This window comes from Ahaetulla prasina, chromosome 16, assembly GCF_028640845.1.
Source record: "Ahaetulla prasina isolate Xishuangbanna chromosome 16, ASM2864084v1, whole genome shotgun sequence".
NCBI lineage: Eukaryota > Metazoa > Chordata > Lepidosauria > Squamata > Colubridae > Ahaetulla > Ahaetulla prasina.
Genome location: NC_080554.1, coordinates 3953301 through 3977124, shown reverse-complemented (window position 1 = coordinate 3977124; position 23824 = coordinate 3953301). Strand labels below are relative to the sequence as shown.

The window sequence follows — 23824 nt, the reverse complement described above, 5'->3', positions numbered from 1 at the left end:
TGTCCAATCAACTTCCCTCTTTCAGATTTCTTTGTTACGTTAAACTATAAAAGGGGATGTAAGCTAAAGATCGGGATTCCCTCTTTGATTGATTTTGTCTGAATATTCTGATAAAAATTGTAATAAAAGGATCTTCCTGTCTCGGTTTGTCTCATTGGAAAAGATGCACGCCGAGGCATGTGGCTGAAAAAGCCATATTTGGCCTTCACCATTGTGGCATTCTGCATGGTTAGGTGGTCAAAATTCAGACTCTTGATAACCGATTCATAGTTATGTCGGTGGCGGTGTCCCGGGGTCATGTGATGTTTAACAAGTAGAAGATACAAGATGCAAGCCAAAAGTCAACAGAGAAGCCCGATTCACTTAAGAACAGTGTTATTAACTTAACGATGGCAGTGATTCACTTAACAACCGTGGCGAGGAAGGCCCTAAAATGGGGCAAACCTGACTTAACTCTTGTGGTCACAAGAGGAAGAATTAATTAAAGGTAAAGGTAAAGGTTCCCCTCGCACATATGTGCTAGTTGTTGCCGACTCTAGAGGGCGGTGCTCATCTCCATTTCAAAGCCAAAGAGCCAGCGCTGTCCAAAGACGTCTCCGTGGTCATGTGGCTGGCATGACTCAACACCAAAGGCGCATGGAACACTGTTACCTTCCCACCAAAGGTGGTCCCTATTTTTTCTACTTGCATTTTTACATGCTTTCGTAACGGAGATGAGCACTGCCCCCTAGAGTCAGGAACGACTAGCACACATGTGCGAGGGGAACCTTTAGCTTTACTTAACATTCCTAAACTGATAAACAAGCTGGAAACTAGCTCCTGATGAGAAAAGTTTGTTCATACAAATTGGCGTCTGGCTTATCTCTTTTGTGAACCTTAAGTAACCTTTCTCCTTACAATTTATGCCCCTTCATTTTAATAAACATGTATGCTATTATCCTGTCCAATCAACTTCCCTCTTTCAGATTTCTTCGTTACGTTAAACTATAAAAGGGGATGTAAGCTAAAGATCGGGATTCCCTCTTTGATTGATTTTGTCTGAATATTCTGATAAAAATTGTAATAAAAGGATCTTCCTGTCTCAGTTTGTCTCATTGGAAAAGATGCACGCCGAGGCATGTGGCTGAAAAAGCCATATTTGGCCTTCACCATTGTGGCATTCTGCATGGTTAGGTGGTCAAAATTCAGACTCTTGATAACCGATTCATAGTTATGTCGGTGGCGGTGTCCCGGGGTCATGTGATGTTTAACAAGTAGAAGATACAAGATGCAAGCCAAAAGTCAACAGAGAAGCCCGATTCACTTAAGAACAGTGTTATTAACTTAACGATGGCAGTGATTCACTTAACAACCGTGGCGAGGAAGGCCCTAAAATGGGGCAAACCTGACTTAACTCTTGTGGTCACAAGAGGAAGAATTAATTAAAAGTAAAGGTAAAGGTTCCCTTCGCACATATGTGCTAGTCGTTGCCGACTCTAGGGGGCGGTGCTCATCTCCGTTTCAAAGCCGAAGAGCCAGCGCTGTCCGAAGATGTCTCCGTGGTCATGTGGCTGGCATGACTCAACACCAAAGGCGCATGGAACACTGTTACCTTCCCACCAAAGGTGGTCCCTATTTTTCTACTTGCATTTTTACGTGCTTTTGAAACTGCTAGGTTGGCAGAAGCTGGGACAAGTAACGGGAGCTCACCCCGTTACACGGCAGCACTATGGATTCGAACCGCTGAGCTGCCGACCTTCCGATCGACAAGCTCAACATCCTAGCCCCTGAGCCACTGTGTCCCATTAAGAATTAATTACCTGTATTTTATTTTCTCCTTCTGTCAGCTGTCTTCTGGGTGTTTGATTTAGCGTGGAGCCTCTCTCTGGCCAGCGCCCTTGTTTGAATTGTAAAAGTCTTGGTTAGCAGCCATGAAAGGATAACAGTTTAAAATTGAATCATGCTTCTGAACCGTGACCTGTGTGTCTACAAATTGGCCAACCTGAAGTGTGCGTCTGTGTGCTTCTGACTTTCTCTTTGGAGAGAATAATGCGCTTGTCCTGTGTATCGGTTTGTGAACAGAAATAAAGAGGAAGTTTTGCTTCTAAAGAGGAAGTTTTGCTTGGCTGATGTTGCCATTGTTTACCATATTTATTTGAGTATAAGACACACCTTTCCCCCCCAAAAAAAGAGCGTGAAAATCTGGGTGCGTCTTATACTCCGAATGTAACCCTGCCCAGCTTCTCAAACGAAGGTTTCAGAGGCTGAAAAAAGCATCAGAAACGAAGCTTCAGAAAAAAAGCCTCCAAACAGAGCTTCAGAAAAAAAGCCCCCAAACAGAGCTTCAGAGGCTTTTTTTTTTCTGAAGATGTTTCAGAAGTTTCAGAGACAGAAAAAAAAGCAAACAAAAAAAAAAGCAAGGCACAGAGCTCACAACCAAGGAATCTGTTGCTAAAATTCACCTCTGGGAACAGCTGATTTGGGGGTATTCCGGGAAGCCCATCCACCTGCCAATCAGCTTTTTTCTTTTTTTCCTCCCCAAAAACTAAGGTGCATCTTATACTCTGAAAAATGAGGTAACTACGTGGACCTTAAAAGCAGAACCTTAATTATTTTTTATTTAAAAAATAGTTATTTTTCTTTTTTTCTCCACCATTAGATGGCATTGCTTGTCCAGTCACCTCTTAGTCCTACGCAACCCTTGAAAGTTAAGGGTGTGTATTTGTCTTACTAACTGCTGCCAAACCCTTGGGTTTGGTTCTGAAATTGTTTTTGGACCTTTCAAACAAAGGAGGCAGGAATTTTTTCAGGATGCCAAGCTGGTTATTTTCTCTCTTGCTTCTGCGCCGTAGGGCAATCTTGGCACACATCCATCGTAACACAGGTATAATTTATTCGAAACGGTCCAAATTCCACTCTGGAGGGGAAAAAACCCCCAAACCCAAACCCTGGTAATTTATAAAGAGAAACAGCTCTTTTTGAAAAGTTTAGGAGATTTTCTTATTTTGATGCGAAGATGAAACCAATTAAAATCATCGGCTGGAAAAATCAGGCATACTCTTTAGAAGAATCGTTCAGTTGTTTTCATTTCTGAGCTTAAGTCGGTTTTCAAAAGTGCGAAGTCCTTCTCTAAGTCTCTGGGGAGAAAATGTTGGTTCCCCTCCAACATAGCTTATACCAGGGGTCAGCAACCTTGTGGCTCTGGAGCCGCATGTGGCTCTTTTACCCCTCTGCTGCGTCTCCCTGTCGGTCAAAATATACATCATAACCGCCAATGTGCGCCCCCCTCCTTCAACCCCGGTAGGCCAACCGTGGATAAATCCAAGAAAAGAAAAATTTCAGAAGAAAACAGAACATTTAATTCAGCTACGTATGTTAGTTTGGTGGCTCCTCAGGAAATAGTCAGGCAAGGGAAGGGTTTTGTGGCTCCCGGTGTTTTCTTTTCTGTGGGAAACAGGTTCCAAATGGCTCTTTGGGTGTTTAAGATTGCCGACCCTTGGTTTATACCTTTGGTATTTTTTTTTTATCCTTTAGGTCAGCTACTTAACAAGCTCCGATCTACGAACTCGCGTTCTCCAATTTGTAGAAGACAGGATTCAGACAACTATGGTAACTTTTGGGAACGTTTTTGGGAAGGTTTGAAACAAGACTTCTCGTTTGCGTGACTGCTCCAAGCAGGAACACCTGCGTTTTGTTTTGTTTTATATCACACCCAATTTCCCCTGACTGGCGTTTCCTTCCCTTCTCACCAAAATTAGAGGATTATTGTGGCTTGTAATAAATGTTAAAGCGACGAGGATGTCTAATTAGTCATGTCCTAATCAGACCTGGAAATGGCAGTTTATTAATGCGGCCCAGGAATCTGCCCATTCTGGTTAGCCCCGAAGTAGTCACCAAGTCGCCAGTGTTTTGGCCCCATCTGTAAAGAGAATAAGGCTCGGCCCTTCCCCTTCACTCTCGGAGTCATTTTCGGGCATGGGGCCAGGTTCGGGGGCTGGAGTCACCACACAACTGGTCTTTTTAGTTTTTTCTTTGAAGACATTTTGCTTCTCATGCGAGAAGCTTCTTCAGCTCTGGCTGGATGGTGGCGAATGGAAGGATTTATACTCCTTGCAGACAGCTGGTAACTTGCACCTTTTTATATAAGTAGATCAAACCCCTTTCCTTTGTAGCACTGATGATGTGACCACGTTGGGTCATGAAACGTCCGGGAGAAAACAACCAAGCTCGGAGAGAGCCCAAATACCACCATGTTTACCTACGGTTGAAGATGAATTTTTGCTGTCTTGTTTCTGTCCGCAGTTAACCGGGATAGCCATTGGCGCAGCGGTGGCCTTGTCACTGATCGGGATCGTGGTGTATTTTGTGTACAAGAAGGTGAAAGAGTCGAGTAAGTCTGACCGCTTAGCACGAACCCGTCGTGCCTGGGGAACGGAGGTGGACGGGAGGTGTTTCTTTCTGCACGGTGGAGCGTCTGGGCGGGTTTAAATAGGACCAGATTTCTCAGCCTGTTGGAAATAATAAACGGGTCATAATAACGCCAGTTTAAGTCTAGTGGTTAGGACACCAGGCTAGAAAATAGGAGACGGTGAGTTCTAGTCCTGTCAAGCATGAAAGCCAGCTGAGTGACTTTGGGCCAATCACCAGGAGACGGTGAGTTCTAGTCCTGCTGTGTAGGCATGAAAGCCAGATGGGTGACTTTACACCAATCACCAGGAGACAGTGAGTTCTAGTCCTGTTTTAAGCATGAAAGCCAGCTGGGTGATTTTGGGCCAATCACCAGGGAAACTGTGAATTCTAGTCCTGCCTTAGGCATGAAAGCTGGCTGGGTGATTTTGGGCCAATCACCAGGAGACGGTGAGTTCTACTCCTGCCTTAGGCATAAAAATTGGCTGGATGACTTTGGACCAATCACCAGGTGACGGTGAGTTCTAGTCCTGCCTTAGGCATGAAACTGGCACGGTGACTTTGCACCAATCACCAGGAGATGGTGAGTTCTAGTTCCGCCTTAGGCATCACACCCAACTGGGTGACTTTGGACTAATCATCGGAAGATGGGGAGTTCTAGTCCTGCCTTAGGCAGGAAAACAGGCCAGTCCCCCCTCACAGGGTAGTTGTGAGGGAAATAGGAGGAGGAAGGTGTGTTTGTACACACTCGCCGCCTTAAGTAATTTGTAAAAAATAATAAAGGCAGGATACCAACAAACAAATAAAATTGACCTAAATGAGAAGCCTAGGTCAGGTAAATTAACCAACGCTTTTCCTGCAAATTAGACTGTTTGTAGACTTCGGGAAAGTGGACCTCGAGGTGATAAATCTTCCTTTGTTTTTCAGAACAATCTCAAGCACATGTGCCCCAGTACAGGTTTCGCAAGAGGGACAAAGTGATGTTTTATGGCCGTAAGATCATGCGGAAGGTAAGGGGGTCCCTGAGTCGAGCGAAGCTCAGCGTTGAGGTTGGGCGGAGTTCAGGCGTTGACCATCAGCGGTTGAATCCGCGATTGCTCTACACTCTCCTGGGCTTCAAAGAGAATATTTATAGGTCAGAGTCAGAGGTGGGTTTTAAGCAGGTTCTGACCAGTTCTGGAGAACCGGTAGCGGAAATTTTGAGTCGTTCCGAGAACCGGTAATAAAAATTCTGAGTGGCCTATTCTCTGCCTCCCGAGTCCCAACTGATCGGGAGGAAATGGGGATTTTGCAGTAACCTTCCCCTGGAGTGAGGAGGGAATGGAGATTTTACAGTATCCTTCCCCTGCCACGCCCACCAAGCCGCGCCCACCAAGCCACACCCACAGAACTGGTAGTAAAAAAAATTTAAGTTGCGAATTACTTGAATTATAGTTCGGGGTCTGCTGCCTTTGCAGACAAATTTCAAAGCTCAGCAAGACGTTTGCAAGTGATTTCCACACTTCTCGAAAATGATCGGTCTTCAGAATTGCAGCTTCTACGCAGCCTTTGTTCCGTGCAGCGGTGTGCAGCGTCTTCGTTAGTGCAGTCGGGGGCAGTGGCATTAACTGTTGCACGGTCGTCACTCGCTCGGCAAAGCGAAGGCCTGGTGCATTTTTTTCCCCCTGAATGGTTTCCTTCACGATCGAACGTTCTTCCTTGCAGGTGGTAACTCTGCCAAACTCGCTGGTCGGCAACGCGGTGCCTCGTCAGCGGATGCGGAAAAGGGCCAGGGTGTTGTCCCTGGCAAAGAGGTACTGTTCACCGGGCAGCTGTGGCACTTTGGATAAACTCTAGATCATTTCCTTCTCTGTAGCAAGTTAGCACCCAACCCTCCCCTAGGGAAATGAAATATTCTAGGAAGTATTAAAAAGGCAGAATATGTTGTGGTCCGCCAGCAGCCTGCAGACCTGGGGGCTGGGGAGGACAATGGGCCAGTCCTGGAGTCAGGGGAAGGCCCAGACAAGGGCTCTGCATCGGAGGCAGAGATGGAGCCAGGGCCATCTGGGAGCGATGCACGGACTCCAGAGCCTCCAGAGGCGGACAGCAGAGAGGCAGAGGAACAGGCAGAGCCTGTTCCTAGTGCACGCATGCAAAAAGCTGCCAGAAAACAAGAGCAGCTGAAGCAAAAAGGACAACTCGGGAGTAAGGCCAGAAGATGATTGGCCCCTCCTATAAGGCTTAAAAGAGCAGCAACGAGCCGTTGGGTTCTTTGTAGGAAAGCAACGTTGATTTCCGTGCTTCTTGTCAGCGTCTCTTGAACTTTGTGGGGGTTTTGCCAGAGAAAAGCCTTTGGCAGGTTGCCAAAGACATCAAAGGTTGGTGATAAGGCCAAGGGGCCGGTTATTAAGAATTTTGTTTTGGACGACGCTGAGAATGAATTAATTCTCAGCTGCTTTAAGAAAATAAGTTTGTTGAGGACTGAACTGTGTTTAGTAATTACTACTTGGGCCTTGGTCACCACAGTATATTATATTTCCCTGGGTGAGAAATGGAGAAACATGTTTTTTAGGCAGGAAGCAGACTCACTCTTAATAGCCCCTCCACCCTCCTCAATAGCCCACAGCAGATTTCCCCATAAGAGTTAAAGAGATAGCTAGCTCTATTCATAAGCAAGTGCCCTCACCCAAGATCCAGCAAAGGTAGGATTAGCCCTCGACCTGTCTAACAAGGATGGAAGGCTGAGTCAACCTTGAGCCTGGGGAGAATCAAACTGCCAAATTTCAGGCTGCCGGCAGCCAGCAGAAGTAGCCTGCAGTACTGCGCTCTAACCACTGGCGCCAACCGTGGCTCACGGTGCAATCATGGCCCTAATTGCCACAGGAGCAGCGGAGAGGCAGGCTACAGGAGGCCTAGAGTGGATGCGATCTAGGCCAGTGGTCCACGGAGGACCAAAGTTTCAACCAAGTTTCCCAAAACCGGGATGGAGAAAGGCAGGAGGTAGAGAGAGTAGAGAAGGAGAGAAGGAGCTGGATCCTTGCCAGAGCCAAGGAAGGAGCCGCGAATGGTTCTTTTGCTCTATTGTATCTGCACCCCCCGAGCTGGGCCCCCTGCCAGAAAGTGACTCGGAAAGTGAGGGGGAAGGGCCGTCAGGACTTACCTTGGGACCACCGGCTTCCCTGGCTCAGTTCCAGGAGCCAGAAACAGGTCAGGTGGAAGAGATAACGAGGCCTCCGTCCCCTGACTCTTCCCCCCCAGGCCACGCCTCCAGACCCGGCTGATGGCAATCAGGCCTGGCTGGACCCTAGGTTTCGTAGGCAGGAGAGGTGGGAACAACAGAAGCAGGGGTGGGGCAGGCCTAGGAAGTGCTGAGTCATGGAGTCACACCCCACAGGATATAAAAGCAGCAAGGGTTTCTATACCTCTACGTGGCAAGCAAATCAACTGCTTAACTAGAGCTGAAGTACAGTTTGTTCCTGGCTGACTCATCAAGAGAGATAACAGAGACACTTGGCAGGCGCTCACTAGTTTGCTGCCAGAGCTGATAGTGCCGGCTAATTAAGTCATCGCTCGGACTGAGGCGAGGGGGACAGAACATGCTCTCCCTTGCAGGATCCTGCGCTTCAAGAAGGAATCTCCCATCCTGCAGCCCAAGGACCCACCTCCCTCCTTGCTGGAAGCCGATTTAACGGAATTTGACGTCAAGAGCTCCCACCTGCCTTCCGAAGTCCTTTACATGCTTAAAAACGTCCGGTAGGTTCGTCGGCTTGCCTGACGCGGTGGGAATCCAAGTCGCGATTCGGCTTTCTTGTCTCGGGCTCCGCTTGGTTTTTGCAAAAAATTCTTTCTCTCTCTCTCTCTCTCTCCCTCTCCCCATTCATCTGTTTTCCCCTAGGGTCCTCGGTCACTTTGAAAAACCCCTTTTCCTGGAGCTGTGCAAGCACATGGTTTTCGTGCAGCTGCACGAAGGGGAATATATCTTCCGGCCGGGACAGCTGGACAACAGCATCTACGTCGTGCAGGACGGGAAGTTGGAAGTCTGCATCCAGGAAAGCGTAAGGAACGCCCTGTGTGGAAAGAGGCAGGAGAGATGTTTAGAAGGGAAGATCTGGAGCTTAGAGTTGAAACGAGAAGGTCCCCAGTGCTCTCTGAGCTTGGTGGTTTTTTATATATATATAAAAGTTTTCATTTTATTTTATAGACAAACAAATACACAGTACATAATCAATCGCTCCGTGTATCATCTGAGTCCATCTTTTGTGTCTTCTTCTTATTCCTCCACTATTTATCAGATCTTAATATTATCATTTCATTCATTATAACATTTCTTCCACAGTCCTTGCTTTTCTGTTAATACATTTATCTATCTTCTTTCTCCTCTTTCTTCTTCTTCGCTTATTTCACTATGACATTGCCGTATATCTGTCAGTCTGTTTGCAGGCTCTCTCGCTCTCTCCATTCTGGCCCCATCCATCAGAAGGAGGAGTGTGAATTCACGGCCCCCAAACCAAGCCGTAAACCTAGTTTGGGTTTGGCTGGGCCGATGGCAAAGAAACCCAGCTGTTGTCCTTCGTTATAAACCCGGTTTGTGGAACCGAGCTCGTCTCCGCCACGGCTTCAAGCCGGCGAACCGGAGTTGTCTTGTCTTTGTTCAACTTTTCCCCCAGGATGGCACTGAGATGGTGGTGAAGGAAGTCTTGCCTGGAGACAGCGTGCACAGCCTCCTCAGCATCTTGGACGTCATCACGGTGAGGCTCCCTCTGGGCTTTCCAAGTGGTGCTCTGTCCCTTTGAATAGAATAGAATAGAATAGAATAGAATAGAATAGAATAGAATAGAATAGAATAGAATAGAACTTTTATTGGCCAAGTGTGATTGGACACACAAGGAATTTGTCTTGGTGCAGATGCTCTCAGTGTACATAAAAGACAAGATACCTTCATTAAGAATCATAAATAGAATAGAATAGAATAGAACGGAACATGGAGTAGAAGAATAGACTAGACTAGACTAGACTAGACTAGACTAGACTAGACTAGACTAGACTAGACTAGACTAGACTAGAATAGAATAGAATAGAATAGAATTTTTATTGGCCAAGTGTGATTGGACACACAAGGAATTTGTCCTGGTACAGATGCTCTCACTGTACATAAAAGACAAGATACCTTCATTAATTCAATTAATTGAATGGAAAAAATGGATTGATTATTTACAAAACAGATATCAGATTAAGAAATATCAGATTGCCTTTGAATAATTAGGAAGTATTATTTTATGTAGGGGGGGGGGGGTGGGGAAATGAAAAGATTTGGATGAGGTTAATTGGATTAGAAGGGAAAATTTTACTTTATGTTTGGTTTATGTATAACAATACCTTGTGATTGACCCGGGAAGCCGGGGAAGGAGGGGAAGGGGTTTTGTGGGGGGGAGGGGGGAAAAAGGGGGAAAAATGTTTTTGTTTGTTAAAACTTTTTCAATAAAAAAAAAGATACCTTCATTAAGAATCATAGAATAGAATAAAATAGAATAGAATAGAATAGAATAGAATAGAATAGAATAGAATAGAATAGAATAGAATAGAATAGAATAGAATAGAATAGAATAGAATGCATTATTGGCCAAGTGTGATTGGACACACAAGGAATTTGTCTTGGTGCATATGCTCTCAGTGTACATAAAAGAAAAGATATCTTCATCAAGGTACAACACTTAATGGTTTTGGTTTGAAGAAGTGGGCAGGGCTTCCTGGGAGGAGGTGCATCCCGTCAAGAGATCTGGCTTAACCTGATGGGGATGGCAGCGAATTCGTTTCCCGCGTTTTTTGCCTTGGCAAATTGAGAGCTTCAAAACAAAAGATGCGGAGACTCTTAGAAAGAGTGCAGAGAAGAGCAACAAAGATGATTAGGGGACTGGAGGCGAAAACATATGAAGAACGGTTGCAGGAACTGGGTATGTCTAGTTTAATGAAAAGAAGGACTAGGGGAGACACAATAGCAGTCTTCCAATATCTCAGGGGTTGCCACAAAGAAGAGGGAGTCGGGCTGTTCTCCAAAGCACCTGAGGGTAGAACAAGAAGCAATGGGTGGAAACTAATCAAGGAGAGAAGCAACTTAGAACTAAGGAGAAATTTCCTGACAGTCAGAACAATTAATAAGTGGAACGACTTGCCTGCAGAAGTTGTGAATGCTCCAACACTGGAAGTTTTTAAGAAAATGTTGGATAGTCATTTTTCTGAAGTGGTGTAGGGTTTCCTGCCTGGGCAGGGGGTTGGACTAGAAGGCCTCCAAGGTCCCTTCCAACTCTGATATTATTATTCCTTCGAGGGCTAGGAATCCTGAGATTGATCCTTGCTTCGGTTTCTGGAGGCGAAAAACAAGAAGCAAAATTTATTGACACCCTACGGCTAGTCCTCGACTTAGAACAGTTCATTTAGCCACATTCGAAGTTACAACGACATCGGGGGGTGGGGGAGGAAAGGGATTTATGACCATTTTTCGTACTTAATGACTGTTGCAGCGTCCCCGCCAAGCGTCCGACTCGTATTTATGACGGTCTCCTGACAAGCAAAGCCAATGTGGGGAGCCAGATTCACCCAGCAACCGCGTTGCTAACCAAACTGCAGGGATTCACTTAACGATGGTGGCAAGGAAGGTCGTAGAGCGGGGCGACACTCGCTGAACAACGGCCTCGCTCCGCCACAGAAATTTGGGGTTCAGTTGAGGTCGTTAAGTCGAGGACTGCCTAAGCGTAACTTTATCCTTCCTTGTGCGTTTCTTGTGGCTGTTGTTCCTATGCAGCCGTTTTTAGCACTCCCCGTAGGTGAATGTTCCCAAAACTTGATTACTGCAGCAGCCCAGCAGGTCTGAGTTCGAAAGCCTTCCAGAATCTTCAAAAACCCCTGCGGCTTCCTTTTTTCTTTCCCCGCTGCCAGAGCTCGTATTCAAGACTTGCCAGCTCAGGTCCAGCCAAGGCTTACTCAGTTATCTTCTTCTTCTTCTTTTTTTATCTCCTGTAATTAAGAATTGATCCCCTAGTTGGGGAGAAAGCAATTAGTCTGCCCAGAAACCAGTGGCCGATTTGTGTTTTTTTTTTCCCAGGCTGGGAAGAACAAATGGGAGTGACTTTTTTTGGGACTGGAAAGATGTTCGGAGCCGGGGGGCGGGTTTCGGATGGAAGGTACGTGCGTCCTGACAAAAGGAAAGAACAGAAAATATTCGCAACTGAACCGTGCGAGATCCGGGTGTGGTGGAGTTTTTTGTTTTTTTAATTTGCATTTATATCCCGCCCTTCTCCGAAGACTCAGGGCGGCTTACACTGTGTCAAGCAATAGTCTTCATCCATTTGTATATTATATACAAAGTCAACTTTTATTGCTCCCAACAATCTGGGTCCTCATTTTACCTACCTTATAAAGGATGGAAGGCTGAGTCAACCTTGGGCCTGGTGGGACTTGAACTTGCAGTAATTGCAAGCAGCTGTTGTTAATAATAGACTGTTTTACCAGTCTGAGCCACAGAGGCCCTTAAATGTTTCAATCCACGGAGCGATCTGCAAACATCATTTTCCCTTTTTCTTTGCCCAAAGTCACCCAAGGCTTCCATGTCTAAGGCAGGACTAGAACTCCCAGTCTTCTGGTGATTGGCCCAAAATCACCCAAGTGGCTTTCATGTCTAAGGCAGGACTAGAACTCCCAGTCTCCTGGTGATTGGCTCAAAATCACCCAATTGGCTTTCATGTCTAAGGCAGGACTAGAACTCCCAGTTTCCTGGTGATTGGCTGAAAATCACCCAGTTGGCTTTCATGTCTAAGGCAGGACTAGAACTCCCAGCCTCCTGGTGATTGGCTCAAAATCACCCAGCTGGCTTTCATGTCTAAGGCAGGACTAGAACTCCCAGTCTCCTGGTGGTTGGCCCAAAGTCACCCGTTTCAGTGACTTAGGCAGGACTGGAACTCACCGTCTCCCTCTTTCTAGCCTGGTGCTTTAACCAGGCCATTGTATGGTTTGGTTCTATTTTGGGACACGCCATGCAAGCTATTGTAGTCTGTCCATCATGTTTACGGCTTTGCCTAATTAGGAAACCCAGCCAATTGTAATAAATTGGATAGGTTTGATCGCGCATAAGCCGTGATTAGCCCAATACATCAGTCCAGCCACGATACAATAAGGAATTATTTCTCCTGGGCAGAAGTGATGACAGCTCAAGGATGGAAACAATAACCTTCTTTTCGGCAGGATTAAAAACACCTCTTGGTCACCTTCACGTTCAATTATGCAAAATCTCTGCCATAAATAACGCAGGCAGACCCTCTCAGCAAGCAATGACAATTGTCCCCTTACGTTTTCCTCCCCTTTCCCCCCCCCCGAGACTCAAAGCTTCAATCCGTGCTTCTAAAATTACTGAATGACCAGCCTGAATTGAAGGATTTACCCATTAATTCCTTAATTCCATTAATACCCAGGCAGAAAACCTGTTGTAGAAATAAATCTGTGTTTTTGGCCCCTGCAGGAAAGCCAGCTGACTGGAACTTGAGCAGTGCCTATAAGGTAGTCCTTGACCTACGACCATAACTTATAATAATAATAATAATATCAGAGTTGGAAGGGACCTTGGAGGTCTTCTAGTCCAACCCCCTGCCCAGGCAGGAAACCCTACACCATTTCAGACAAATGGCCATCCCAACATTTTAAGGCCAACACTTAAGGCCGACATTTCCAGTGCTGAGCGAGGCGGTTTGTTCAGTCGGTCACAAGCCCTATTATGACCTTTCTTGCCACAGCTGTTAAGTGAATGAATGCAGCTTTTAAGTTGCTAAGTGAATCTGGTTTCCCCGTTGATTCAGCGAGCACGTTGTCATATGCCTAATGCTCCTGTCACGTTTGAACTACGGTCGCTTCTCAGCTTGTCGATGAACCAGGAGGGAGGGAAGGGTGAGATGGAGTGTGTGCTCCAGGCATCAAGAAGACGAGCCGAGAGAGCCAAGGACACTTCAGCAGGTGGTTGCTAGAGCCAAAGACTTTTTCTCATAACAATACAAAGAGACTCAATTGGACAGCGTGACCTGCTCTAATAGGGGGACGGAGAATCCTATATTTTAATTATGTGGGTTTGCGCGGGGATTAGCTAGATCTGGTTTTGCCCTCATTGGTGCTGAAATGATGTAACTCCATAAAGTTACGCATTCGGAGATTGGAACATCTCAACTATGCTTGCTTTGGTTGGGTTCGTCAGTCAGAATGTCGACCGCTCCATTCTATGACCCTTATTTTAGGGCCACAGTTGTTAAGTGAATCACTGCCCTGCGGTGGTTAAACGAATCTGGCGTCCCCTTGACTTTGATTGTCAGTTGGTCGGGATCCACCTAACCCCCCCGGGACACCGCAACCGTCATAAACACGAGCCAGTTGACCACAGGGATGCTCCAACAGCCATAAGTGTGAGAATCGGTTGCAAGTCCCGTTTTTTCGTCGTAACTTCGGTCACCAAGCGAACGTTTGCGAGTCGAAGACTTTACCTGTGTGACAGAAACATGTCGGGTCTCTTCTCCCTCCTAGGGTCACCCTGCTCCGTATAAAACCGTTTCTGCTCGAGCCGCGACGCAGTCAACCATTCTGCGTCTCCCAGCCAACGCATTTCAAGACGTCTTCCAGAAATATCCGGAGACTCTCGTTAGAGTCGTGCAGGTGAGGCTGGGCTGGAGAATCACACGGAAAGAGAGAAGAGCAACAAAACTTGACGGCAAAGCGTACGAACCGCCCCCCCCACCCCCCGCGTTCTGCTTTCTCTCTCCAGATCATCATGGTGAGGCTACAGAGGGTCACCTTTCTGGCTTTGCACAACTACCTGGGACTGACCACCGAACTCTTCAGTTCTGTAAGTGAAGGCTGGTGGGGGGACAGTGGTAAATTAACCCGGTAGGGCCGGGTTACTTACGGGACCGTCTGCTGCCACCGACTGCCTCCCACCGACCCGTGCGCTCTCACAGAGAGAGACTCCTTGGGGTGCCGTCCGCCAGGCAGTGCCGACTGGTGACACCCAGGGGAAGGGCCTTCTCTGTGGGACTCCCACCCTCTGGAACGAACTTCCCCCGGGACTCCGTCAACTTCCCGACCTTCGAACCTTTCGCCGCGAGCTTAAGACACATCTATTTATTTGCGCAGGACTGGGCTAGGATGTTAATTTTAATTCAGTTTTTAATGGGGTTTTAGTATTTTAATTATAATTTTAAATTCGGCCTTATTCAATAAGTTTTTTAATTAGTGTTTTATCTTGTATTTATATTTGTGTTTATGTGTTTTTAATAGGCTGTAAACCGCCCTGAGTCCCTCGGGAGATAGGGCGGTATAAAAATGTGATTAAATAAATAAATAAATAAATTTGGGGAATGTGGAATCGTAGGGTGGGAAAGGGACCTTGGAGGTCTTGTAGTCCACCCTCCCCTCCGCCCAAGGGGATGGTTGGCTCAAATGGCTGTGGAAATAGATAGCCTGAGTTTGATGGCCTCTAAAGCTCTCCCACGTACAGGTAGTTCTCGTTCAGGTGTGAAATCTACTTACCTTCCTTACCGGTTTGGAAGTGCACACACCATGCACGTGTCACATGTGCAAGCAGACCTTCTGGACATGTGCAAAACCTTCTGTGCATGCGCAGAAGGTAAAAAACACATTACTTCGTGGTTAAAACCAGGAAGTAATGACACCTGGGCTGTTGGGCAGAACTTTGCTCCGCCATCGCTACCGAATCGCCAAACTACCGGCCACGATCGCTACGATCCGGGAGCATTTCACCCCTGTTTTTGTTGGACAATAAATTTAATGAGAGAGAGAGAGAGAGAGATGAACAATGAATAGATAATGGATAGATTGAGTGGATATCCATTGAGTGGATAGATTTATTAGGTGGAATGGTTAGATGGACAGAGGGGGATGGCAATAGATACATCGATAGATAAATAAATGAATACATTGAATGGATGAGTAGATAAGATGGATGGATATTAGTTATAGGTAGATGGAAAGAGAAAGGAAAGGAAAGGAAGGAAGGAAGGAAAGAAAGGAAAGAAAGAAATTAAGAAAGAAAGAAATTAAGAAAGAAAGGAAACAGAAAGAAAGAAAGAAAATAAAATTAGAAAGAAGGAAAGGAAGGAAGGAAAGAAAGAAATTGAAGAAAGAAATTAGAAAGAAAGAAAGAGAAAGAAAAAAGAAAGAAAAAATTAAGAAAGGAAAGACAGGAAAGAAATTAAGAAAAAAATTAAGAAAGAAAGAAATTAGAAAGAAAAAGAAAGGAAAGAAAAAGAAATTAAGAAAGGAAAGAAAGTTTCCTGCTCTTGTCTGAGTCATGTCTGAACACACCTTGGTGTGGTTAGTTGTGTTAGTTGTGGGGAATTGGAGAAGTGGGGTGCTGCTTTGGGCTCTCAGGGGGGCTGCCCATCCAGCCCCAGGGCTTCCTGACCCCAATTTATTTTATTTTTTTCGGGTCATGCCTCTTTATCAAAATAAAATTTGATCAAATAAATAAATAAAATAAATAAATTCCGCCTTCCCAGGAGAGCCAGGCCATCCCGCTGGTCTCGGTTGCCAGCGTCACCTCCGGGGGCAACACCAGCCGGGTGGTCAAAAGGCAGATGTCCAACCTGTCGGAGGAGGATCACCGGGCGGAGAAGCTGGAGAAGCAGGCCTCCCTGGAGACCACAGGTGGCGCTTTGCCCTCGGACGGGGCAATCTGGAGGGGGGGGGGGTCACGTCCGGAAGGATTTTGCCTAGCTCAGACGGGCACCCCCCATGGGTCAGGAAGGGTGCCAGGGCAGTTGGGGAGGTACTTCGGACTGGGTGAAGGTTAAGGGCTTAAGGAGAGAGAGAGTTTTAGCAGCGAGGAATTGATCCGTGGCTACGTGCCATGCGGATTTGTTCCTTCTTTCTTCTTTGCTGGCTTTTCTTGCTTTTCTTGCTTTCTCTTGCTTTCTCTCCCTTCTTCCATCTTTCTTTCTTTCTTTCTTTCTTTCTTTCTTTCTTTCTTTCTTTCTTTCTTTCTTTCTTTCTTTCTTTCTTCCTTGCTTCCTTGCTTCTTTTGCTTTCTCTTCCTTTCTCTCCTTATTTCCTTCTTTTCTTTCTTTCTTTCTTTCTTTCTTTCTTTCTTTCTTTCTTTCTTTCTTTCTTCCTTTCTTCCTTCCTTGCTTCCTTGCTTCTTTTGCTTTCTCTCCCTTACTTCCTTCCTTGTTTCCTCCCTCCCTCTTGCTTTTCTTTTCTTTTCTTTCTTTCTTTCTTGTTTTCTTTCTTTCTTTTCTTGCTTTTTCTCCCTTTCTTCCTTCCTTGCTTCCTCCCTCCCTCCCTCCCTCTTTCTTTCTTTCTTTCTTTCTTTCTTTCTTTCTTTCTTTCTTTCTTTCTTTCTCTCTCTCCCTTCCTCTTTCTTTCTTTCTTTCTTTCTTTCTTTCTTTCTTTCTTTCTTTCTTTTCTTTCTTTTCTTTCTTTCTTTCTTTCTTTCTTTTTTCTCTCCTCCCTCCTCTCTCTCCCTCTCTCCTCTTTCTTTCTTTCTTTCTTTCTTTCTTTCTTTCTTTCTTTCTTTCTTTCTTTTTTCTTCCTCCCTCCCTCCCTCTTTCTTTCTTTCTTTCTTTCTTTCTTTCTTTCTTTCTTTCTTTCTTTCTTTCTTTCTCTCCCTTCCTCCCTTGCTTCCTCCCTTCCTCTTTCTTTCTTTCTTTCTTTCTTTCTTTCTTTCTTTCTTTCTTTCTTTCTTTCTTTTTTCTTCCTCCCTCCCTCCCTCCCTCCCTCTTTCTTTCTTTCTTTCTTTCTTTCTTTCTTTCTTTCTTTCTTTCTTTCTTTCTTTCTTTCTTTCTTTTTCTTTCCTTTCTTTCTTCCTTCCTCTTTCTTTCTTTCTTTCTTTCTTTCTTTCTTTTTCTTTCCTTTCTTCCTTCCTTCCTCTTTCTTTCTTTCTTTCTTTCTTTCTCTCCTCCCTCCCTCCCTCCCCCTTCTTTCTTTCTTTCTTTCTTTTCTTTTCTTTCTTTCTTTCTTTTTTCTTTTTTTTTTTCTTTCTTTCTTTCTTTCTTCTTTCTTCTTCTTTTCTTTCTCTCCTTCCTTCCTTGCTTCCTCCCTTCCTCTTTCTTTCTTTCTTTCTTTCTTCTTTTCTTTCTTTCTTTCTTTCTTTCTTTTTTCTCTCCTCCTCCTCCCTCCCTCTCTCCCTCTTTCTTTCTTTCTTTCTTCTTTTCTTTTCTTTCTTTCTTTCTTTCTTTCTTTCTTTCTTTCTTTTTTTTCTCCTCCCTCTCTCCTCCCTCCTCTCTCCCTCTTTCTTTCTTTCTTTCTTTCTTTCTTTCTTTCTTTCTTTCTTTCTTTCTTTCTCTCCTTCCTTCCTTGCTTCCTCCCTTCCTCTTTCTTTCTTTCTTTCTTTTTTTCTCTCCCTCCCTCCCTCCCTCCCTCCCTCTTTCTTTCTTTCTTTCTTTCTTTCTTTCTTTCTTTCTTTTCTTCCTTTCTCTCCCTCCCTCCCTTATTTCCTTCCTTCCTTCCTTCCCTCCTCCTCCCTCCCTCCCTCCCTCCCTCCCTCCCTCTCTCTCTCTCTCTCTCATTGTGTGGGTTGGGTTAGCTTGAAAGAGGACCACAGAGTTCAGGCCAGTTAGTGATCCCTCAATCCTGGTTTAGAAAGCGTTAAGAGTTGCCTTCACCTCCGATTTACCAACCCCACCGCAATACGGCCTGGCCCTCTGAGCAATGTTCTTTCAAGGTGGATTATTGACATCTGCCAGCAAATCCCTTTGCTGGGAAACTCACCTGAGATGGTTTCCAATTGTAGATTTTGGAAAACTTCCCGGCTCAGAGCTTCCGCTTCGGAGGAGCGTATCTTTAAACATCCCCTTCGGGTATACGGATGCCGCAGGTAAGCGAGAGAGAAAACCGGAACGTATCTTGAGCTGGGCGGGTAGTTCTCGACTTATGACCGCAGCCCGGCTTCCAGTTTGGTGGCGGTTAAGTGAGTTCCGCCCTCTTTTACGACCTTCTCTTGCCACCGTTGTTAAGTGAGCCCCTGCCGTTGTTCATTTCGTAACACGGTTGTTGAGTGAATCGGGCTTCCCCATTGACGTTGCTTGTCAGAAGGTCGCAAAAGGAGATCCCATGACTCCGGGACACTGTAATCCTCCCAAGCGGGGGTGAAATTCTCCCAGTTCGGACCGGATTGCCCGATCCGGTAGCAATGGCGGCGGGTGGTTCGGAGAACCTGTAGCAAAAATCCCTGTCCCTCCACCCCAGCCCCAACTGAGCCGCGCGATCATCAGAGGTTGTTTTTTTTTTTTAACTTTTAAAAGCTTTTTTTCCCTCTGGCGATCCCAGCTGAGTTGCCTGATCATCAGAGGCTTTTTTTTTTTTAAAGTTTTATTTTTACAATCATATCAAATAATTCATCCAATGTACAGTTATATACAATTAGTCGGGCTTGCCCAGTCACACTCTTCCCTCTTCTACCTTCTTCTGCTTTCCAGACCTTCCTCTCCTTCTCTTATCTACATCCTCTCCTCCCTCCACCCTACACCTTCCTTCTCCCTCTTCTACCCCTCTTCCTTCCTCTTCTCCTCTTTCCTACCTCCTACTCTCTCCTCTTTTCTCCCTCCCCACCGTTCTAAAATGGTAACTGGGCAGACCCGACCCTACATTAATTATATTTATACATCTTCAATAATCCCTGTACATTAACCATCACTCCATCACTAACCTCAACCCCCCAATTCCCTTCCCCTTTACCCCCCACCCCCCACCCCGACTTCCCAGAACAAAATGCAGGGTATCAAAACTAACAATCATAATCCAAAATAATTCCTAAATTATAATCTCTACACTCCACACATAATCACACTCTCAATTCCCCTCTCCTTCAGAAACATATCTAATACAAAATATTTCCTAAATTTACTCATATGCTATTCGATATTTTTTTATCTGATACTTATTTTGAATATAATCAATCCACATTTTCCATTCTAAAATATATTTTTCTTGTGTATAGTCTTTCAAGTAAGCAGAAATTTTTGCCATTTCTGCCGGATTTGATACTTTGAGTGTCCATTCTTCAATTGTAGGTAATTCTTCTTTCTTCCAATATTGAGCAATCATCAGAGGCTTTTAAAAGCATTTTTTTAGTCTCTTCAGCCGAAGAGGTTGTAGAAAAAAATGCTTTTAAAAGTTTAAAAAAAAAAAAAGTTGGCCACGCCCACCCAGTCACATTACCCCTCCCCCCACCAAGCCACGCCCACAGAACCGGTAGTAACAAATTTTACATTTCACCCCTGCTCCTAAGTTACATGCCAGTTGCCAAGCCTCTGAATTTAGATCACCTGGCCACGGAGATGTTGCAGTAGTAGTGCTGCGGAAAACGGTCGTCGGTTGCTTGTTTCAATGTCCCTCTCGATTGGTCGCTAAACGAATGGCTATATATCAAGGACTACAATGCTCTTCCTAATTTATTTTTTTTTGTAAGAGGGTGGATGGAAAGGCCTAGGAGTAGAGTGTAAAGTAAGCCCTTCTCTGTCTTTCATCTTTACGCCACTCAGGTGGAGCTAAACCAGACGCGGAAGCCATCAGCCACAGACACCGGATTGAAGTCGAGACTTCTTCCTCCGACACAGCTGCATATAAGGTATCTTTTCTCAGCCTCCTTTGGCATTTAGCTATCTTTGGAAGAGAATTTTTGCCAACCTAGCAGTTCGAAAGCACTTAAAAAAATGCAAGTAGAAAAAAAATAGGGACCGTCTTTGGTGGGAAGGGAACAGCGTTCCGTGCGCCTTTGGCGTCGAGTCGTGCCGGCCACATGACCACGGAGACGTCTTCGGACAGCGCTGGCTCTTCGGCTTTGAAACGGAGATGAGCACCGCCCCCTAGAGTCGGGAACGACCAGCACATTATGCGAGGGGAACTTTTACCTTTACTTTAAATAAATAAGGGAATAAAGATGCCTCAATGTAAGTCGATTATTTGTAGTTATGTTCTTAATCTGCAGTGTGAAAAGTGATCCCTGGTCTTTTCTATTCCCCCGCCTCTGCCCCTCCACCCACCAGCCCATCTCAAAGAAAACCGTGACCGTGACTGAAATGCCTTCGGCCATCTTCCATTACACACCGAGCGACACGCCCGTCCAGGAATCCGGTGTCACCAAGCAGGTCAACACCATCTTAGAAGCAGCCAAGAAAGACCTTCTGACCTTGATGAAGCTGGATGTGAGTGATCTTAGCAGAAGGGGTCATTTGGGTGGGCGTCAACCCTATTCGGAGCACTGTTGGCAGTTCAAATGGCCAACTTTCTAGCTCAGGAGTCAGCAACCTGCGACTCTGGAGCCGCATGTGGCTCTTTCACCCCTCTGCTGCGGCTCCCTGTCACTCAAAAAATGGTTTTCATTTAACAACCATTGCGGGGAGGAAAAGTTTGTAACATCAGATCAGTCACGTGACTAATCTGATTTTTACAACCAGAAATCCATCACAGTCATATGTCAAGGCCCTCCTTCCTTCCTTCCTTCCTTCCTTCCTTCCTTCCTTCCTTCCTTCCTTCCTTCCTTCCTTCCTTCCTTCCTTCTTTCCCTCCCCTTCCTTCTTTCTCTTTCTTTTCTGCATTGACGTCCTGAAATCTATTTTAGTTTGCAGTGCTATCAAAAGAGACGAGCGGTGTTCTTTTTTTCTTTTTACGCTTGTTTAGGATCTCTCTCTCTTGAATGGGAAAGTGACCCTCCATCAGGTCACTGCAGGGACGATGGTGTCACGGCAAGGCGACCAGGTGAGTGTGGAAGACACAGATAAGTGCGAGTGGGCGTGAGAGAGAAGGTCGGGCCGAAACGGCAGGGACATTTAACAGAGCAGTTCCGCTCCTTCCTCTGTTTTGGGATCTTGAAGCCCAACGCGCGTCGAACGAGGCTTGTCCCCCTAACCCTGGATGGGATTCTGGAAGACAGCTGTCAATCAGATCTCTTTTCCCCCCCCCCCCCAGCAAGCATTCTTTAAACCTTATTGGCTCCTTTTTAAAAATTCTTCCCACCGAGGCTTCGCTTGCTTATCCATCCGAAGGTTTGGTCCGGTATACCCAACTAACTTGCAAACTCCTCCAGAGTTGATCGTCAGAAGCTTCAAGCGTTCCGTCAGTTCGCATCAAGGCAGGAAAGGTCCCCTCTGTCTTCTGAAGCCCAGAGCAATTTGGGGCAAATGTTTATTTTGGTTTCCAAAGGCTTGGGTCCAGTGTCGAAATCCAATTTTTTTTTTACTACCGGTTCTGTGGGCGTGGCTGGGTGGGCATGGTTTGGCTTGGTGGGCGTGGCAGGGGAAGGATACTGCAAAATCCCCATTCCCACCCCACTCCAGGGGAAGGATACTGCAAAATCCCCATTCCCTCCACACTCCAGGGGAAGGATACTGCAAAATCTCCATTCCTTCCCCACTCCAGAGGAAGGATACTGCAAAATCTCCATTCCTTCCCCACTCCAGAGGAAGGACACTGCAAAATCCCCATTCCCTCCACACTCCAGGAGAAGGATACTGCAAAATCCCCATTCTCTCCCCCCTCCAGGGGAAGGATACTGCAAAATCTCCATTCCCTCCCCACTCCAGGGGAAGGATATTGCAAAATCCTCATTCCCTCCCCACTCCAGGGGAAGGATATTGCAAAATCCCCATTCCCTCCACACTCCAGGGGAAGGATACTGCAAAATCCCCATTCCCTCCCCACTTCAGGGGAAAAATATTGCAAAATCTCCATTCCCAGTTCACACTGGGTTCAGTCAGAGGTGGCATTTGCCAGCTCTCCGAATTCCTCAAAATTTCCGCTACCGGTTCTCCAGGACCTGTCAGAACCTGCTGGATTTCACCCCTGCCCCTAATCCTCTTCGTTGCTCTTCTCTGCACTCTTTTTTTTTAAATTTGCATTTATATCCCGCCCTTCTCCGAAGACTCAGGGCGGCTTACACTATGTTAGCAATAGTCTTCATCCTATTTGTATATTTATATACAAAGTCAACTTTTATTGCCCCCCCAACAATCTGGGTCCTCCTTTTACCTACCTTATAAAGGATGGAAGGCTGAGTCAACCTTGGGCCTGGTGGGACTTGAACCTGCAGTAATTGCAAGCAGCTGCTGTTAATAACAGACTGTCTTACCAGTCTGAGCCACAGAGGCCAGAGTCTCCACCTCTTTTTTAACATCGTGGCGTCCAAAACTGAATGCCGTACTCCCAAGGCCTCCTAAAGGGGTAATTAACACCAGGAAGGTTAAGCCTTCCCGCGAACTTGACAGGTGCGTTTGACTTGCTCTCTCGTAGGATGTCAGTATCCGGTTTGTGATCTCGGGCGTTTTGCACGTCTATCAGCGGAAGATCGATTCGGAGGAAGAGACCTGCCTGTTCGTGACCCACCCGGGAGAGCTGGTGGGGCAACTCGCGGTCCTCACGGGGGAACCACTGATCTTCACCATCAAGGCCAACCGCGACTGCACCTTCTTGGCTATCTCCAAGTCCCACTTTTACGAGTGAGTCCCTCCTTCCCTCCTCCTTCCCCTTTGACAGGCAGTCCTCGACTTGACAAAAGTTCATTTAGTGACTGTTTGAAGTTACAACGGGCAGGGGGGGAAAAAAGGGACCATTTTTCACACACGCGACCGTTGCAGCATGGAGACGCGATCAAAATTCGGACGATTCAGAGACGCAGAGCCCTGGGGGTGTGTGTGTGTGTGTCACACTACCCACTTTTGCGACCTTCTGACCGGCAAAAGTCGATTCACTTCATCACCACGTTACCAACCGAACAACTGCAGTGAATCGCCTTACCTTTGTGGCGAGGAAGGTCGCAAAACGGGAACAAAACTCGCCTCACAAAGTGCCTCATTTAGTCACTGAAAGTTTGCACTCAATTTGGGGTCCTAAGTCAGGAACTACCTCTATTGTCCACTCGAATAGAAGGATTGACTCCTTAGCATCTAGTAGGAGTCTGAACTGGTACTAGAATTCCCTCTCGCTGTTAGGTGTAAGGAATTACTAACAGATGGGGGGGGGAATTGAAGCGGAAACAAAACTTGAAAGGACGGGATTGAACTAGATTGGTATATGTATATGCAAATACAAACAAAGTATGAAAAAGATGCTATCTGGTTTTTACTTAGAAAAGACAGAGTTGGATAGGATCCTCGGGAACGGAAGATAAATTAATTTTATCTTCAAAATTAATTAATTTTGAAAAAATTACAATTTTTTGTTGGGTATTGAGTTAGAAGAGGAACAAGTAAAGGAAACAACGTTAGCACGGGCTAAAAATGTTTGGATATTCAGTAGATTTAGATAAATGGCAACAGTTATGCGAGAGGAACTACAAATCAACAATGTCCCCTGCATATGAAGAAAATCAATATCAAAATGTTTTATAGGTGGCATATGCCCCCTGAGAAACTGGCAAAAATGTTTACAGATAAATCAGCTAAATATTGGAAATGTCACCAGTTACCAGGATCGTATT

General features: G+C 45.7%; 1 protein-coding gene across 4 annotated transcripts in view; it reads left to right on the top strand.

Moving 5' to 3' along the window:
* PNPLA7 (patatin like phospholipase domain containing 7) overlaps nucleotides 1-23824 on the top strand; it is an 89895-nt gene that overhangs the window by 4855 nt on the left and 61216 nt on the right. For all 4 annotated transcript variants that reach the window (XR_009152295.1, XM_058159282.1, XM_058159281.1 and 1 more), the window contains exons 2-16: nucleotides 3514-3588; nucleotides 4282-4369; nucleotides 5314-5396; nucleotides 6091-6179; nucleotides 7978-8118; nucleotides 8261-8420; nucleotides 9033-9113; nucleotides 13921-14049; nucleotides 14159-14239; nucleotides 15912-16059; nucleotides 18143-18226; nucleotides 19893-19978; nucleotides 20397-20555; nucleotides 21031-21108; nucleotides 22639-22844. Coding sequence is in view for 3 of the 4 variants with exons in the window: in XM_058159282.1 (XP_058015265.1) it covers nucleotides 3514-3588; nucleotides 4282-4369; nucleotides 5314-5396; nucleotides 6091-6179; nucleotides 7978-8118; nucleotides 8261-8420; nucleotides 9033-9113; nucleotides 13921-14049; nucleotides 14159-14239; nucleotides 15912-16059; nucleotides 18143-18226; nucleotides 19893-19978; nucleotides 20397-20555; nucleotides 21031-21108; nucleotides 22639-22844 (1688 nt within the window). In the remaining variant the exon portion in view is untranslated. The remainder of the gene's footprint in view (nucleotides 1-3513; nucleotides 3589-4281; nucleotides 4370-5313; nucleotides 5397-6090; nucleotides 6180-7977; nucleotides 8119-8260; nucleotides 8421-9032; nucleotides 9114-13920; nucleotides 14050-14158; nucleotides 14240-15911; nucleotides 16060-18142; nucleotides 18227-19892; nucleotides 19979-20396; nucleotides 20556-21030; nucleotides 21109-22638; nucleotides 22845-23824) is intronic.